The following is a 17,702-nucleotide window of genomic DNA, read 5'->3' as shown; positions in this document are numbered from 1 at the left end:
GTGTGTTTAATATTCTGCCCAACCCTCTGTAATGTTAAAGATGCGGGAGGGTGTGTGGGTCGAGGCTTAAGGACCAGACTGCATGGTCTACCTGTTTTCTGTGGCAGTCTTTGTCCATGCTCATTTTTATTTTAGCAAAGTTGTGCAGTACCATGGCTTTGCGTAAATAGGAAGACAGAATCCACTTGACTGTTACTTTAGGGAAATTCCAATTATATGCTATCAGGAAAAGAGGTCAAGAGTTTAAAAAATATTAAAGTTCGGCCTATTCTCTGTTAAATCCGGCTCTTTTGAACGAGGACAAAAATGACTAAGGATCCTCAAAATGCGTCACTTTAAAAAAAAGTGCGCACAGCTGTTGTAAACGACTTCCTCTGACCTACAACTTCGGCACAAGGAAGGAAGGAACAAAGATTGTTTCACCACAGTCGTTCATAACAAGGTAAAAGTCGTTCATAACAAGGCTGTAAAATTGTCGGTAGCTATAGTGTAGTACATGTATATGTAATGTTTATGTCGAACACCGGAGACCATTTCCAGCTCGTGGAGGTCACTAGCTGACTGTCCCCCAGAGAGACTGTTGCTGATGGGGTATGGGGTGGGAGTCCTAGTGGATACCTAGCAAGAAGCACGGCCATGGAGCTTTCTCTAACCTTCCAAGCATCCTACGTGCACACGAGCGCGTGGTACGTGCTCTTCCACAGGAGGAACCTGCTCACAGAAATGGCCAAGAACAGAGAACTTCTGCCACTTGTGTTTATTTAGGTTGCTTCTCAAAGCAACGCTCACAGATCTTGCTGCCAGATTGAGGAGGATAAACACGAAATGGTATGTATGTATGTACTGCGTGTAATACGTCAGTTAACTAGTAATAACAATAATCAGTGAGTTTATACACCGCGCGGTTTCCTGGCTCAGGTCGGGCACAGCAAGCTTTACAAACAAAAGCAGTTAACATTTTTATAAAAGGAAAGGCAACATGTCCTACGAAGCATCCAGTAAAAACAAACTTAAGTGAGGGTCACGTCAATACACATGTAAACAGACACACGGACACATCAATATCAACAGATATTTCTCTTCGCACGCTTGCATAACTATGTACACACTTGCACGTTCCACTTGTTGGCCATGTCAGTCGAGGGAGGAGAAGAAAGTTGAAGTGTTTGTTATGTGAGGATCTTTCGGTCCTAATTCACTTGGGAAGAGTGGACTTGAAAATATTATTATCTGCATTGCTGGGAGTGGGGAGGTGTAGTACAATGCTGACCCTCACGCACACATCTCACAGCCGCAATTAACAGTCTAAGCACGTGAGTAGGAAAAATGCGGTGATTGCCGCCTTACGTGAGGGTCACGGGCTTGTAAAGGAAACTGTTGCCATCGTAAAAACCGCACTATAGGGCGATAACATTTTCCCCCTGCTTCCTAAAAATGAAAAAAAATTGCATGTCACAACTCACAAGCTAAGAAAGATCAACATGACAAACGTTTCCCAACGAACTGCATGGATGCAAGTGGGACTTCTTTCATTTTTGATCCCCATTAATTGACAATGAATTTCAGCTCGTATTTCCAGGAAGAATTAGAGCTGGGCTTTGACATAAATTTTTCGCCCCTCACCTCAAAGTCTCTCTTGTGGACTATCGCAGTTTTTTTTTTAATCCTGATCGAATTTCAATGCAGCTACGTAACCGCTATCAGGACTCAGTTTATGAACGCTCGTTGCTTTTTTTTTTTTTTCTTTCTTCTTTTCGGTTGAAATTTCTCACTGATAATTTATCTCTATCCAAAGACAATGTTTCAAATTTCCTTTCAGCATTCAAATTATTCAAAACATTCAAATAATGTTTTATTTTTACTCCCGAATGTGTTATTTTGGATGAGTGTGAGGTTTCTTGGGTTTAAAACAAAGGGAAGTAAGAAAATAAAACCTTTTAAGAGGATGGAAGAGTCATCTCCCTTAGATGTCCAGCTGTGTGGACAGCCATGGTTAATACAAGTTCGTGGTGTCATCTGTCTGTTGCTCTGCAGGATGTCGGTCAGCTGCAGCTACAAGTTGATGGAGTCACTCGCTCGTTTGCTGAGTGGAGTGCCTACTACGCCGACACCTACTACCCGAGGCTGGGGGACCAGTGCTACCGGGTGCCGGCACTGCACTTCAATCAACAGAACCTCGTTGCCGACGAAATGTTCAAAGGCATGAAACTAGGTGTACCTGTAGGTAAACATTTCCAAACACTGATCCATTACATCTTATAGAGAATTTTAAACATTCAATTGTGGAGGCGAGCTTAATGCACTACGAAAAAAAAAAAAAAAAAAAAAAAAAATAACCAAACAAAAAAAGGGGTGGGGGTGGGAAGAGGCATAGCTGATCATTAAAAATACAGTAGTAGAGAATAAAGTTTATCCATTTTGTTTACAATGTGAGTAATGATGACGGAGGTATCAGAACTGATGAGGGAACATATTTTAGTTAGCTTACGATGTTCCATGTTTACATTACCTATGATACAAAATGAAGCTTCTGCAACATGAATGATCAGTACAGCGTTAAATTAATATCTTTTAACAGTATTTTGCTAAGGAGGGGGGGGGGTGGAAATTAACGTGTCGTGTTATATTTCCTCTGTGATAGAACCAAAGCAAATCCTTTGGGGAACTAGCTCACACCCTTGTGCTTGAATACTTCGAGGAGGTTGGCCACAGACTACAAGCTAGAGGCAGCGGACCTCTCTTCATCATCAGCAGCGTCAACTACGACAACTACCTGGCCAGGCTCAAGACACCTGTGAAAGCGAATAAAAGAAAGAAGAAGGGAACTAGAGGCGCAGACTTCAGAAAAGAGGAAGACGAGAAAACACTGAAAGACGATGCCAAGAAAAGCATCGGACAAAGGCCCGAAAACCACGTGACTTTCACCTCAGCTGACAAGGGTGAGCGCGGCGGGCCGAGAGCTCGTGACAACACGGGACAAGCTGTGAACGGTGCTCATGATTCGGCCTTTGCCCACATTACGACGACTAACCAGAGAGCAGGGAAACGAGAAGAGCGATGACAAGTTGTGGCGAGACAGCAGCAGAGAGGACGAAGGGGAATGTAGGAGAGAAAGTGACGACACGTGCAGATGACGTCAGAGGGCGAGGAGGGTAGCGAGGAGGCAGCGGCAAACAGAGTTATCCCGCCTCGGCCCAAGGAGATGGGGCAGCGTCCACAGAGAGGAGACATCGACATCGTCATCATCAGCCAGAAGTATGGCGTCGTGCTGGTCGAGGTTGGTGCCCTTGCTGATGGCGTCTTGTCATACGAACATGTGTGCGTGCTTGTTTGCATGCGTAGTTTGATGTAACAAGTATATTTGAAATCCATTTAAAAAAAGAGGAAGGAAGGAAAGACCATATTATTGTAAAGAGTTTCAGAAACGGTGAACTCTTCCGCGAATACTTTAATGCGGAGAAGAAAATTTGAGGAGCAGGATGCAAGACGCGTTTCTAAATTAAAACAGTTCATTTTAGTTAAAAGCAATTTATGAAGGCATCAAATACTATTTAAGATCGTTTTCAACTTGAATTGTTTTCATCAAAAATGTATCGGTCATGTATCCTTTCCGTCAGCACTTGCTCGCATGGAAATGGCAGCTCCCATGAGAAAGTATTTCATTAGCAGAATGTACAGCCACTGGACGGATCTTTTGAAAATTCTTTACTGGATAGATTAACATATATAAAAATGCATGCGTGGGTCTACATGGCAAGCACAGGGAATACCACTGGATCTGCATACTGTAAGGTTAAGGCTAAATTCACTAACTTTCGTAGCAACATAGCTTTCTATTAAGTGAATTATTAAAAAAAAAAAACGACCCTACATTTTGAGGAATAACCAGGGACCGACCATGACGGGATAGACAGGACATAGACGACGATTTTGGAGAATTATACGTGCAGGTGATCTTGTGATCCCTAATAGTAGACTACTTCTAGATTGATGTCGGCTGTTGATGGGTGTAGCGTTCTTTGACCATGTCAGTTCTAACAAACATTCAACAACCAACCAACCAAGCAGACTCTAGTCCTACCGACACATAGAGTTAGTGGGCGTGGCCCCTTGCCTTGTGATTGGCTACTAAAGAGCCACGTGGTGTGCAGGTCAAGGCCGCTGGCGTGAGTGGCAGCTCGTGGGCTCACAACGAGGCGGCGAGTCGTGACGCATACCGCAGCGTCCTCCTCAAGGCTGCAAAACAGCTCAACCGTGCAAGTCACGTGTTCCGCTTCATCACACCTGACCTCATTCCGCCTCCAGACATCACCCTCGTCATTGCTGTCCCCTTCATGAGTCGTCGTCAGCTTCATCAGGTGAGGTCTGCAATTCTTTCTTGTTTGTTGTTTGTTCACGTGCTCAGTATTGTGCGGACATGGCGGACCACCGGTGTTTTCTTTCTTTGAAGAGACAGGTGACAAAATTAATATTTTTCCTTGATCCTCTCATTTTTTGCAAATATTTTTCGTGGATTTGCAGATCTTATTGGAAGGTAAAGGGGAATTTTGTGACAGCTTCCATTACTTGTGCAAAGGCGATTTGAAAAACCGGAAGTGGGTGACAGGGTTGTTCACTAAACACGAGGCGTGCAGGCAGCAGAGAGAAACAGTCGGCCACGATTGGTGTTCAAGTGATGCTGGAGCTGGAACTGAGGGTCTAGGATGCTCTTTGTGTCGGTGGTGGGATGAAAATATCACGGAGTGTACTTGTCTCCCCCTTCATCAAGTGAAGAGTATTGTCGGAAGGTAGTGTTGCAAAATATATTTTCCGTTCATTTATTTTAAAGACCTGTTTGTTCCGCACCCTATCCCTCGCAAAAGTGTTGAAACGATCACACATCGTCAGTCGCATTTTTTCCCGTCACAATAAGTAAATACTCAAGTAGACAGGAAATATAAATAAGAATTTAGAATATTTGCCTTTATTAATATTTCTGTATTAAAATACACATACTTTTATAGGCTTCTATATTAAAACACACACCTTTAAACACTTTACCCTTGTAATGTACAGAATTTGTGGTTTGATGTCGATCGTGTCAGTGTGGACACAAACCACACCCCGGGTGGAGGTGAGGACGACTGGGCAGGCTGTCAGCGAGGTCGGGAGACGGGTGGCCGACATCGTGCTGCTGCCGGAACAAGCCGCTTTGTTGGCCGACACCTCCTGCAACCGCGTCTGTCTGACCGGCCCCATGGGCTCCGGCAAAACACTGCTGCTGCAGCTGAAAGGCCGTCAGTGGCTGGCGGAAGGCCGAAGGGTAGTGATCCTCAACGTGCGAACAAGCGGCCGCGGGAGAGCCGTCGGCTATGCCCTGGAAGAAGCTATTGTTAGACAGGATGGTGAGAGCGCCTCCACGGGGACAGTGGAGAGACACGACCTGGCGATCGCTGAAACAAGCTTGGAACAGCTGGCGGCCAGACTACAAGTGAGCGGGTCGGTGGAGGACATTTGCTTCATCTTAGACGAATTGACAAAGCAGACTTTCGACTTCGTACTGCAGCTAGCTGGAAGGTACCCAGACTGCCCTGTGTGGTGCGTGGCCATGTTCCTCCACTCCCCACTTCAAGGCTTTCGTCACTTCCGGTTAGGCGACGTGCTGCGGTCTCCACCATCCGTGCAGCTCTTGCTCCGCCAGCTGGACTTGAACCCTTACCACCACAAGGCTTACACCACGCGCAGTGCCGCTCGGGGCCTGCCGTGCGACGGTCCTCCTATTATCCTCATTCAGCATCGCCTCCACGACCCTTCCACCCGCCCCCTCCACTGCCACCAGTGCGCCATCGAGCTGGCTGATATTTGCAGCACACGCTGGGCCTGGCCTCGGGGCCAATGATAGCCACGTGCCAATGATAACGACGACACGAAAGTCTAAGCCCTCAGCCGTCGAGGCGACTCGTTGTCCTTTAGAGATGTGCTGCTGCTGGTGGGCATGCCTGTCGACGCCTACAGACCCGTAAGCGGCGGACTCTTCCAGGCGGGGAAAGAGGACGTTAAAAAGTTCTGCCGCCATGTCCTGTCCAGCCCGATCCTTGCTGAACTGAGGGAGCGAGGACTTCCGGTGAAGCTGGTGGTCGATAACACGTCCAGGGAGATCGCAATTCCTTCCTCTGACGAGATTATTCTGGCTGACGTCATGGGTACCCACGGCCTGGAGCGGAAAGTGGTTTTTTTCCTGCCTGGGGGCCGCCTGTACGAAGACATGGGGCGAATTACTGACACACAGATACAAGCAGACGACCAGTGCGTGTTGGACGACATGTTTGGGGGAATGATGGTGGCAGCCTCACTAGACCCATCATCTCCCTACCACGTGTCTTCCGACTCCTGGCCTCACAGGGGAGGCAACACCAGCAGTAACGCAGCGGCAGTCCGTTCGTTTGGGAATGGAGGTCAGAGGTGACTCGCCTGCGCTAACGTCATTGGCGGCCCAAGACCAGACGCGGGCTGATGCCGCCATCTTGGTTCCTGACGTCACGGACGAAGTATCAAGGAGGACGGAGGAGGTGGAGCGGCTGCGCGAGGCCCTGGACTGTCTGTCGATGGACGACCAGGACTGGCTGTTCATTGCTGCCGCTCGCTGTGTGGCCCAGTTCATCTTCGTCGTGCCTTGTCCAGAAAGGTGAAGGCCACACACAGTCTCTAACCTCGCTCACTCACGAGTGTCAAGGTCACAGTCTGACGTCATGTCCACTCACCTTTTTGCAAGGGGAAGCATTAATATCGCAATAAGGGAGGTAAGAGTGGAAAACGTGACCATGAAACTGTGATGTCACTGACCGTTGTACTAGCTTCCCTGCGTAGTGCGTGTGTAAGGTGGGGTCAGAGGTCAGTCTTGGCCTGACATGCTCACCACACGATGTTTATCTTTTCAAACTTAGTTGTGTTCAAAGGGAGATTATTTATGTATTTCGTATTCTAAACTTTCATATTGCGGACAGTGTAGTACCAAGATTTGTTGCCCGATTCTTCAGCATCCATTGAAGTTTTTCTTCCGCTGATCCAAAGAAGAAAAAGGACAAATGAAGGCAAGTATAACATAATCACCTTTTTCTTGGCTAAACTTAAAGGTAGGAGGGTCCCACTGACACGTTTTTATGTTTTTGAATGCACGAGCACGTGCTCAGGTTCCTATTCATCAAAGTCGTGACAAGCAGAGATAGAAACGTGGTTATTGAACAAGAATCAGAAATAAAGGTTTGGCACAATTTGCTGTTGCGAGAAAAAATGGATTATAGGCTAGCGATGGAGCAACTGCATTTGAAAAGCAAAGTTTGATTAGCGTGTCTTATTTGATATTGGTGTTTGTCTGCCAAGTAGCTTCCGTTAGGCCTTCCACCCCGCCTCCAAGTAAACAAAGCCCGCCCCCCATTACTGGTGTGACCAGTCGTGCCTTCCCTCCTGTTAGTTGGTTAGCTAGCCACAGTTACTTCAGGACTTTTCTGACTTTTGTTAGTTTATTTCCACAGCTTCTAAAGCTTCGTCTTTAGCCACAGTGTACACAGCTTACTATATTTTGCCGGATATTTGTGTAGAGATCGATTGCAATTATAATCAGCTACAACTTTTAATTACGCAGACCCCGAAACTTAAGCTTGTGTATTCATCTGTCATGCAGCAAGAACCTGATGGCGCGCTTGTTCTGACGGTGGTCGCAGATGAGCTGCACTCACTAGGACACTCCAAGAGAAAACAAAAGGCAACCGATGTTGACCTCACCGGGGTGTGCCAATGTCGGCTCAGCTATGTAACAGCTTCTGTGTTCCAGCCAACGGGTTCCCTTGCAGCTCTTTGGCCACGCTGGAGAGAGGCGCCCTCAAGCCATCGGTCAAACAAGGTAATTTCACTTCGCACTGCGTGTCACCAGGCGGAAGGGTCAGGTAACATGGTGGTTACTGTGTACGATTTTACAGCTAATAGTTGGTTTGAGGCTCGTCCTGTTCGGTAATAAACGATTATGATGAACGTACGATATAAACATAGCCATACTGGGTATCCCAATAACTGAAAACACACAATAAAAAAACCCAACTTTAATCATTTTGACCAGATGAACAAACGCGCAACAATATCCACATACAAAGTTTGTAAAGTCACATTCATCCTCACATAAGACAGTCTGGTCCCAGCCATCTTTTCCTCCAGGTGCACCTGTCTAGCTGATCAACTACACCAAGAAACTAGGCTGAAGGAATGTTTCTTCTCGCAAACTCGTCTTTCACAAGATTACACAATTCTCACACGCGCGCTTGCTTGCACTTGATAACCAGTGTCACTTTACACCACGATTCCAACCACTTCCGTTGCTGCAACCCGCCCGGGAACGTTACACTATGGCGTACTGCTCGTACAGGAGTTCTCGCACCTTGAAGTAGTCTGGACACAGGGTCCCTTCCACCTGTATTCTGCCAGACTCCTGAAACACAAACGCCATCTGCAGAAACTCTAGGCTGTAACCATGTCCTGTTCGTGAACAAACGATCATTTTTGGTGTCCACACACACACACACGAAAACATGTTCGTCGTCAGCTGGTATACTGCTGTCTAACTAACTATACCGTTTATATCCGTGTCGTCTGAATGTTCTCATTTTAATCGTATTATTCCACTGCTTTTTAATAAACTTTTGAAAACGAAATAGGGTGAAAGAAAAAAAAAATCTAAAATACTCTGACGGCAAGACTAGTGATAAGACATACTATCCAGCGCTGGTGTACAGCTCTCAAAAACTGACAGACGGATTGAAAACAATCCATCCCCACTACACACACAGAGGCAGGGGTGAGTGGTTGTGGGAAGGAATTCTCTCGTTTGTTATTGTCTATGGCTCTATGCCAATGAAATAGAAAGGTAAGCTCACCCTTCTGACGGCTACCACGTTGTTGCAGATGAGCACGCCGGCCACGAACTCGCAGGGGATGCCGGCGTTGATGAGGACGAGCTTGAAGTCGGACAGTTTGGGCTCGTTGACGAACACGGCCGTGTGGGGCTGCACCTGTAACATAAAGCACTCTGGATGGTCTTCTTCTATACACCACTGCTGCACAAAAATACCCCGCTGACCCGGACATCAACAACGTAACCTCCCAGTCACAGAAAATCATTATGCCATTCTCAACAAATGTTCTGCCCTACAGCTAACTGGCATTGTTTGAATATGTTTATATGTTTATGGAATAAATGTCTACAGTTGATCGAGTTTGTAATACAACACACATACAAAAAAAAACAAAAAACAAAACAACCAACCAAACAAAAAACAGTAGTCACTCCGTAGCCTTTTGTCTTACCTGAGATGGTGGTAAGGGGTAGAGAGTGGGGACCAATTCAGCTACTGGTTCCTCCTCTGATGCCATAAACAGAAAAACAGAAAAGTGATAACAGCAAGAAAATGGCGGCAGCAGCAAGTTATCGGAGAGGGAGAATTGAATACAACTGTGTCCATTTTGATTAAAAAAAACAAATTAATGATGAATAAAATGTAGACAAGTGTAGGCAAACAAATCAAAATCGTGTTTAAACGACGCACAAAGAATTTAACCGCAAAATTATAACCTTCTTCCTTATTGTCTTTGGTGTCCATCGATTCTTGACCTTTGCCTTCCGACATGGCGCTGGTGTCTGTGCGGCCAGCGGACATGTCAATCTGGCCGTCGATCCACGCCAGTTCGATGTCACGTGCTTTGGCAAAGTTGAGGGAACTGGCGAGCTGGTCACGCAGCCGCACCTGGACAAGAACAGCGAAGCGTTATGACACTTTTCTATTTACAGCCTCCAGTTGTTCTCCACACACACACACACCGACAAGTGAGAACCCGACTGTACCTGGTAGATGTGGCGCTCTGTGGTAGCATCGATTACGTCCCCTACTGACGGGCAGAATACTCTCCCCTGAACGGCGTTGGCGGTGTGGCAGTAGTCAGCCAGCGAGCTGGTCGCCTCCTCTGGGCCGTGAATTAGCACCTGCAACAAGAACGAACCATGCATCAACACATATTCTACCGCTTCCATAAATGTCAGTTTGAAAAAAAAAAACAAAAACAAAAAAAAAAACAAAAAAACACACACACACAAAACATTTTTCAAGAGCTTAAATATTTTGGAACCAAAACAAAATGTTCTTTCGTTACCCACGATAATAATCTTGTGCTCTCAAAGGACATGATCTGCCTCAATCTTGGTATTTTGCATTCACAAAGCAGATATCCTATAGTGTCTATGCAAGGAAACTATTCAGTTGCATTTCTACTGCTGGAACCATCGCGCACACGAGAAATGAAAAATTAGGGGAGATAACCTGGACGTCGTCTCATTTTGTCAACGGAGTTGTTTTTCTTGCGACGAAAGTCGTGTCCACTTGAGCAAGCGCCGGCAAGAAATTTCGACACGTGTGAGCGCCGCTGCCTCTAGCAATTACGATGGCAATTATCTTAATGCAAGATGGGAGCCAGCAGGCACGACTATCACGTCTGGTCGAGACAAGGAGACCGGGTGGGTGGATGGATGGGCGGGTGCGAGGAAACAACATGCGTGTTACCCGAGTTCCGACTGCCATCAGCAACAGGAGCAATAAAGGAACTATGGGAAATAACTTCGACGTTTTATTTTGTCAGATGCTGATAGAGTTGTCATTCTTGCCACAAACAAAAAAGCCTTGACCACGTGATCAGGAACGTGCACACACTTTAAAAACACGCACGGACATGGCAGTTTTTTTCTCTTGAAATTACGTTGATAACCTTTGACCAATGAAATAAGATCTCACGTGAAAACACAAAAAGGTGTGTGTGAGTGTTTGAGCGTGTGAGTGAGTTGCGTGTGTGTGTGAGAGAGAGAGAGGGGCAGGGGGCGTCACTCACCAACTGCCGGGGCTTGATCTGCGTCAGGTAGCGGCGGATGGAGTCGCCGTCAGAGCGACCCTCGAAGTCGATGTACAGGACGTTGGCGTTGATGTCCAGCGTGACGGTGGACGACACGCACTTGGTCGGCACCTCGCGTGACGTCTGCAACAGACACGCACACAGTTTGTGAGAACGTCACGTCTTCACGCGCAAGCATGCACGCACACAGTCTTGTCAGAATTCTGTTGGCACTGGCACCCGAGGCCATCAATGAGTTTGTGAAGGGATTATTTTTAATTCCGAATCTCGCCGTCACCCTACTTCTATCCGGCCTCTCTGTGCGAATTAATTTCTTTTTAATACCAGTGTAGCCGCAGGGCTGTTTAATAAACAAATTATGTGTCACCGAGGGTATTACAATAATGAAACCAGCTATAAGGCAGTCCTAACACTGACAACATGAGCACAGATCACTGTCAGTGTGTCGTTCTAACAGTACGACACATTGTGTATCATCCTACTGAACAAACCAGAGGTGGATCATCCTAATTAATACAGCACATGTGTTCCTCTTAATTAAGCTTGTGTGTCATCACAACAGACCACGTGGGTGTGTTGTCCAGATGAACACACTTGTAAGAATCATTGTTAGTAAACACAACATGCGTAGCATCGCAGACCAGGGAACGAGGGTGTCAGGAATGCGACTAAAGCAACATCAGCCCCTTCTGCCCATCATCTCTTGCCAGCCACTTCGACTACCGGATGGTCTGGTAGCGTTAGTCACATCTTGTCAGCAACTCTGGATACTGGATGGTAGTCTATAGTCTATAGGATGCTTTCCTAGGACATTTATTGGAGGTTTTGTGTTCGCTTGTACTATTACCTCCAACTCCTGTGAGTTTTGGCCAACATCCGAAACATGCTTTTGCCTGTCTCTGTGCGATGGTGTGTCTCGGCACCTGTCACGTCTGCAGTTGCCTTCCACCAGCTGCCACTTCCTCGGCGACGAGGGTGCTTGATGCATTGAAGCCACCCAGCGCCTCTGTGGCCTTTCGTACCTTCCACTCCAGGTGATTACAGTGCTCAGACGGACTGCAATTTGCACTTCATCTTCCCCGCCAAAAAATATCACCCACTTGTAAGTGATCAAGCGAGATAATGAGAAAGAAAAAGAGAAGGTTTTCAAGACTACATTAATATTTCATTTCTTGCCAATACTGCAGTTTCCCACATTTACAACACTGCACAGCGAGGCCACGAGGACATCGAACTACATCAAGGAATGTGCCGCGGACTTGCTCCGCCCACAGTTCATGAAGCATTCGTATGTTATTGGTGTTATTAACTAATCCTTCTCTGTACCAGGAAAACTTCTATTTAACCCGAAAACCCTCGAACCTGCGAGAGGCGCGAAAGCCACTGGATCACGTGACGCAGACATTAACGAATTTCTGTCCTTACACGGCAATACAACGTGCGATCGTAATGTGTCTTGGAAACACAACCATGAAAGGACGAAAACACAGGTTGGGGGACAGGGTAGGAGCCTTGGAAACTCCGATCACGTACCATCTTGGAAATACCCAGGGTTAGGGCAAACAAGCTCTCAAATCTTTGAGGTGCCTAAAGTTCAGATGGGCAAACCCATAAAGTAATCTTCTCCTATCGGGGGATAGTTTATTTGTTTATTCCTAGCGAAGCCTTCCTCTAACGTTTGTAACTGCAGCAATCTCGCTAAGTGCTCCTACGGGCAAATTTAGAGAATTTTTTGAAGCAAAATAACAGTCGGCAACAGGATTGAAGTGATTCTTTGAGAGAAGCTAGAGAGAGAGAGACGAGAGAGAGCGAGAAGATGGTAGGATGGGGGAAGTGAGAAAAACTACACAAATGGTGAAGTTATTAAGTTAATGGTGGTGACAGGCCTCGCTGGTTACATATTCGCCTGGCGTCTCTCTCTTGCCATCTGCTGACAAAAAGGTCCCTAGTGTCCCCCCAAAACATCGTTAGCAACCTTCAACTCTCCACAACCGGAAGTTATATTTGTCCTAGCCCTGAGCGAGGACGTGACGGATTCATACAGTCAGAAGAAAAATAAAGAACTGTCACACGAGATAAAGAAGCCACAATTAATGTCCTCGGACGATCCAGGACCTGGATCCACCTCGGCATCCAAGTCTCGGAAGTCGCCTCATTACCACTGACAGCACTGACCAATGTTTTGTGGTTGGTGAACAATCTGTCTGGCGAGTTATCCCCTCCCACATACCCCGTGAAGCTCCCTGCAAGGGTATCCCGTCAATGACTGTCTTGTGACCACAGCCGCTTGGCCACCAGGGCGCAACATGGGATGAAATGACAATCTGGGGAGGTCCAGTCTTTCTTCCTGACTGAAGTCATCCTGTGGGCCACCACTGGTCGATGGTGCAACAGATAACACGGCAAATGAGGGCCTGTTGGTACACAATCACAACAAGTCTTTCTATTCAGGGAATAAAAACGACCGCCCACGCTGTAAGGAAATGTAACAAAGGGACAAAACAAAATCGTCTTTTTGAATCAACAACAGGTAAAATAATTCTCTGTTAAACCTCAACCTAATTTTATTTTTCTGAGATACCTTCTCAATAAATACTTGCCACCCCTAGGGGGCAGGTATGTTGGATGCTAACAGTTTTGCAGAAATGTTACATGGCAGTTCTTCAAGAGGAGACAAACTTTTCACATCACGAGGAGAGGGGAAGACAACCTTTACCATCAAGCAGCTACTGTTCATTTATTTATTGTCTTTCCTGATCACCATCAAAAGATAATATTAGTGTTAGGTACTGTAAATGATTAAAAGATAATAAATGTTGAATCCAGTGCAAAACCTAGACAGATCAACAACACAAAAAAGCAGGCCGAAGGAAACAAAAGTTTAAATACCAGTTCAGGGTGGATGTGAAAAAGTGTACGCCTACCGCAGACACAAAAATTAATGATCATTACCGTACTAGCCCACTTGCACTGAAACGGGAGGAAAAAATTGCACGATTTTCACTGAAACCTGTTGAGTGCCAGACGGGCTCTTCCGCAACTCAAAGTTTCCAGAACATTCTCACGTTCATCTGGAACTTTTTAGGCTCACGTGAAGCGCGAGAAATTATTCTCAGATAAAACTCGTCAGATCTTTTCTTCGGAACATTTTTTCTGTTGAAAAAACCTACGCCATCTAAAACTTATAACCAATAATCTATCGGGGGAGGGAGAGTGGAGGGGCGGCTCTGAAGCCTCAGATGTGTAACTAAGGAAATTGCACAGGAACAAAATTATCGGGACCTTCAGACTTGTCGCTCCTATTGTCTTTCGAAGTGGAAATGTGGACCATGGTACCATCCTCCTTCACGAGCAACACTGGGTGTAAGGTTGGGCTGGTGTTGACCACCAGAGGGCCACACGTTAGACCAATGACGTCACGGCCTCACCATGAGTGTACATGTGTGTTACTGCGTTTTGCATGTTTGGAATGTTGCAAACTGATTCCATTTTCATCTGATTTAAACCGATCTTTTCGCATGCAGATGCGTTCTGGGGAATGGTCGACAATGCCAGAGACTCAGCCCTGATTAAGAAAGATTCAAACAGTCTGGCTGGTACGAGAAGTATTTTCAAGGGAGGAAGCCCCGCCATTTGAAGTACATGAACGGCAAAGCTCAAGTAAGCCACCCGGACAGACCACCCGGTGTCACGATGTCCACACGACGGCGATGTTACGCAACGTATCGTCATCGACAAAGAGGATGACGGTGATGATGGAGGAATGCCGCGGAGTCTGCAAGCAATCCACGGGAGGGGCGAGTGTGCGGCCTCAGACCTCTTCCCTGGTGATCAGGGCACGTGCCGCGCGCGCCAAAGTGAGGGTCCATGTTGTAATTGGTCAACAGAGGCCCCGGGGCGGGAACCCGACGCCGGGTGTTACCAGCCTGCTCCCTCCGTCAGCTTTCATAGCTTCACCCCACGATACCCGAGGCCAGGTCGATCGTCAGGACAAACATCCTCCCTTCACAAGCGCCGCAAACCTCTCGCTGTAGGAAGAGCATCTGTTTTTTTTTTCGTTGTTGTCTCGTGCACAACAACATCTCGAGCTATGAACCCCCTCCCTCCCTTCTACTCCTTCCCCCAACTCCCTCCTTCCCACTTGAAGGTTTCTCCTCGTATATTACGTGAAGGTGCGTTTAGGCGCGCGTGAGAGGACGATGCAACGTGCACGTCCATGCGCGGTAATAATTCATCACAGAGTGCTGTCCCCTCGATTGATTACCGCCCTTGAAAGCATACAATGGCTCCACGCCATCAAGGGAGGTAGGAAAAGACTATAGTTCGGCGAGGATCCTTGGGACAAAGTAAAGTCTAAACAGGTTTTACCGGCTAAACAAATCAAGTAGAAAAACAGCGAGCCGGGTAGCTACGTGTAAAGACATTAATCGTGGTTGTCAAGGAACAAAGGTTACATGGGTATTTGTTACGATGATACGCACTCACAGACCTAAAAACACACATACACACACCCTAACACACTCTCTCTCAAGTCCCCCAACACACACACACTCTCCTGCCCTCTCCCCTAACACAGAGACAGAGAAAAGTATCGGCGACAAGGACCGTTTTTTTTCGTAATGCAGATGATTATTCTTCCACACACCCTCCCCTAACATCTCAGAGGTACAGGGAGCATATTCTGAAAATCTTATCCCTTTCCCACCACAACAATGATATAAAAAGCGACGGTGATAAATTGAAGCCTACAGGGTCCGTATCCAGAAAGAGTTCCTCAACCAGCCCACAGCTCCAGACCTCCCACACCTTCACTATCATCCTCATCCTGCACAAGTCTACTCGGGTTTATTTATTTATTGCATGTTGATGGATGGTGGTCTGTGGGGCTGTTTCTGCTGTGTGTGTGGGGGGGATAATGATAAGTTTTAGAACTTCTCTGCTCTGTCAGCAAGGACACTCGAGCTCATTTGTCAGATGTTTTGCTTCAAGACACTGGTCGTGGATAACAAATATTGCTCCGCCACAGAACCAAGCTATCCATTAACACGGAAATGCAGTTGCAAAGAAAAGAAGAAAAAAAGTGCATGACAAAATTCTGAGCTTTGTCTCCAGCAAAACTAGTTTTCAGCGAAAAATGCTTTTAACTGCACCTCGCATGCTCTCCATCTTTCAGCAAAGACAACCATCACCTCCCCTGCCCCCGCCATCCCCAACACACCGTCCGAAAATCTGCAATGGTCCCTAAACATTCTGCGAGAAAATTCTGACATGTTCTTCCCAACAGATATTAACTGATTGTAGTTAATTATACAACAAACAAAATGTTGGAATCTGTCAGTTTGCCTGGCCACCGTCAGTTCCCTTTTTCTTGTTTTCAATTACAAAAATCAACATTCTTAATGAAATATTCATTAAACGGAACGCAGAGTCCAAGCCTTTAACCGGTATTTCCCGTCGGGTACAAACGTGAATAAATTATGTCAGGCTCCTAATCAAACACAGAAAATTTGTGGTCTGAGAACGAAAGTGATGCGGTTGGTGTGTGCGACAGCATAAAAGAGTTTGGCGATCGCATGGTATCAGACATTTGGCGATACAAGGGGCATGAAACTGATATCTAGTCAATAATATAGTCAATACTTCCATCAAACGCCGGCGACATATTTCATACACAGAAACACGAGATCATGAAAATAAACATTATTATGTGCTTGCTTTTGTTTCTGCTGCTGATCGGTAGGACCATCACTATTTGTATCGAGGCAGGGAAGTGGGTTAACCCTCCCACCGCAAACACTTTGAGAATTTGAGAACCCCGAGCATACAATCGCTGTATTTTATAAAAGTAAAAACCTGCTTTGACGGTTTTAATTGTCCGAACCCTCACAAACGCATCTTAAGCACGGAGGAAAATTTAGTCGTTTTGCAAGTTTACTTTTCTGTGAATGCAATGTCAATCCTACCCTCTCTCCCCGGCCTTGTACCAAACAAAGATAAACAAACAAGGTAAAAAGACAACAAACAGCTCGCGCGGCGTGTTTACCTGTAACAAGAGTGAAACTCTCTCCATCAAAAGAAACTCACAAAAGACCCGCCATGTTACAAAGCATACACCGCAGTGTTGTGAGATCAATCGCCAGACCACGTGACCCGGACGCACTGATCGGTGGGTAGGCAAGGGAGGTAACCAACGCTTGGTTAGGCCGACAAGGGCGATAAGTCAAGCAGAGACGACGCGCCCGCTGGCTCAGTGGGAAAACTGAAAAGGCGACAGTTTTTACACAGGAGTAGCGGACAGTTACATTCTCTGCTCTGGCGTGTTTTCCTCTTCCTTCTCTCTCTCTCTGCGCATTATTTGGGTTTGGCTAAGATCAAGGAAGCCTCTTACAAGAAATACAAACAGTCGCTGTCTAGGAAAACACTAACGTACGGCGTTCTGGAGGAAACACCAGCGACCATAAAACTCAGGTTAACTCGGAACATCTACTAGTCTAAGAGTCTGGGCTTGCAGACGACAACCTGGAGGAGGACGAGGGGTGAAAAGTGATGACTAGCGTGGTCATCTCATGTCCTTTGTTTTCATCAACCTTTCCTCTCTCACACTGAGATTCTGGACGACACGCGCGTAAGAACGGCAGACAACAGGAACATTAACCTACTTGTACTAGCAAGAATACAAAAAATATAGCGAGCAAAATTTGAATAAAAAAGAAAACTTGTTCAAAGCCAGACATCCGTTTTTTCTCTTTTACCAAAAGATTTTTGTCTTCATAAAAAGA

General features: G+C 46.3%; 2 protein-coding genes across 4 annotated transcripts in view; one reads left to right on the top strand and one right to left on the bottom strand.

The window, feature by feature from the left end:
- Positions 1-394: 394 nt before the first annotated feature.
- Positions 395-9,293, top strand: LOC112570549. Of its 3 annotated transcripts, none has more exons than XM_025249059.1 (7): positions 395-828; positions 2,035-2,220; positions 2,642-3,277; positions 4,152-4,358; positions 4,522-4,787; positions 5,056-7,879; positions 8,932-9,293. In XM_025249059.1, exons 3-6 carry the CDS (start codon positions 3,131-3,133, stop codon positions 5,876-5,878), a joined length of 1,443 nt encoding a protein of 480 aa, XP_025104844.1. In that variant the 5' UTR covers positions 395-828; positions 2,035-2,220; positions 2,642-3,130; the 3' UTR covers positions 5,879-7,879; positions 8,932-9,293. The 3 variants fall into 3 exon arrangements, with proteins under 3 accessions (XP_025104844.1, XP_025104845.1, XP_025104843.1); XM_025249060.1 differs by having other exon boundaries at positions 2,035-2,224; XM_025249058.1 differs by having other exon boundaries at positions 2,035-3,277.
- The window catches only part of LOC112570553 (cleavage and polyadenylation specificity factor subunit 2-like), a 114,818-nt gene continuing 105,176 nt past the window's right edge, over positions 8,061-17,702 (bottom strand). The window contains 6 exon segments of the mRNA XM_025249064.1: positions 8,061-8,458; positions 8,904-9,038; positions 9,334-9,389; positions 9,599-9,770; positions 9,869-10,006; positions 10,903-11,046. Of these exon segments, the coding sequence (XP_025104849.1) occupies positions 8,369-8,458; positions 8,904-9,038; positions 9,334-9,389; positions 9,599-9,770; positions 9,869-10,006; positions 10,903-11,046 (735 nt within the window). The 3' untranslated portion in view covers positions 8,061-8,368.

This window comes from Pomacea canaliculata, linkage group LG8, assembly GCF_003073045.1.
Source record: "Pomacea canaliculata isolate SZHN2017 linkage group LG8, ASM307304v1, whole genome shotgun sequence".
Lineage (NCBI taxonomy): Eukaryota > Metazoa > Mollusca > Gastropoda > Architaenioglossa > Ampullariidae > Pomacea > Pomacea canaliculata.
Note: the sequence above shows the minus strand (reverse complement) of the source record. Positions and strands in the feature narration are given on the sequence as shown.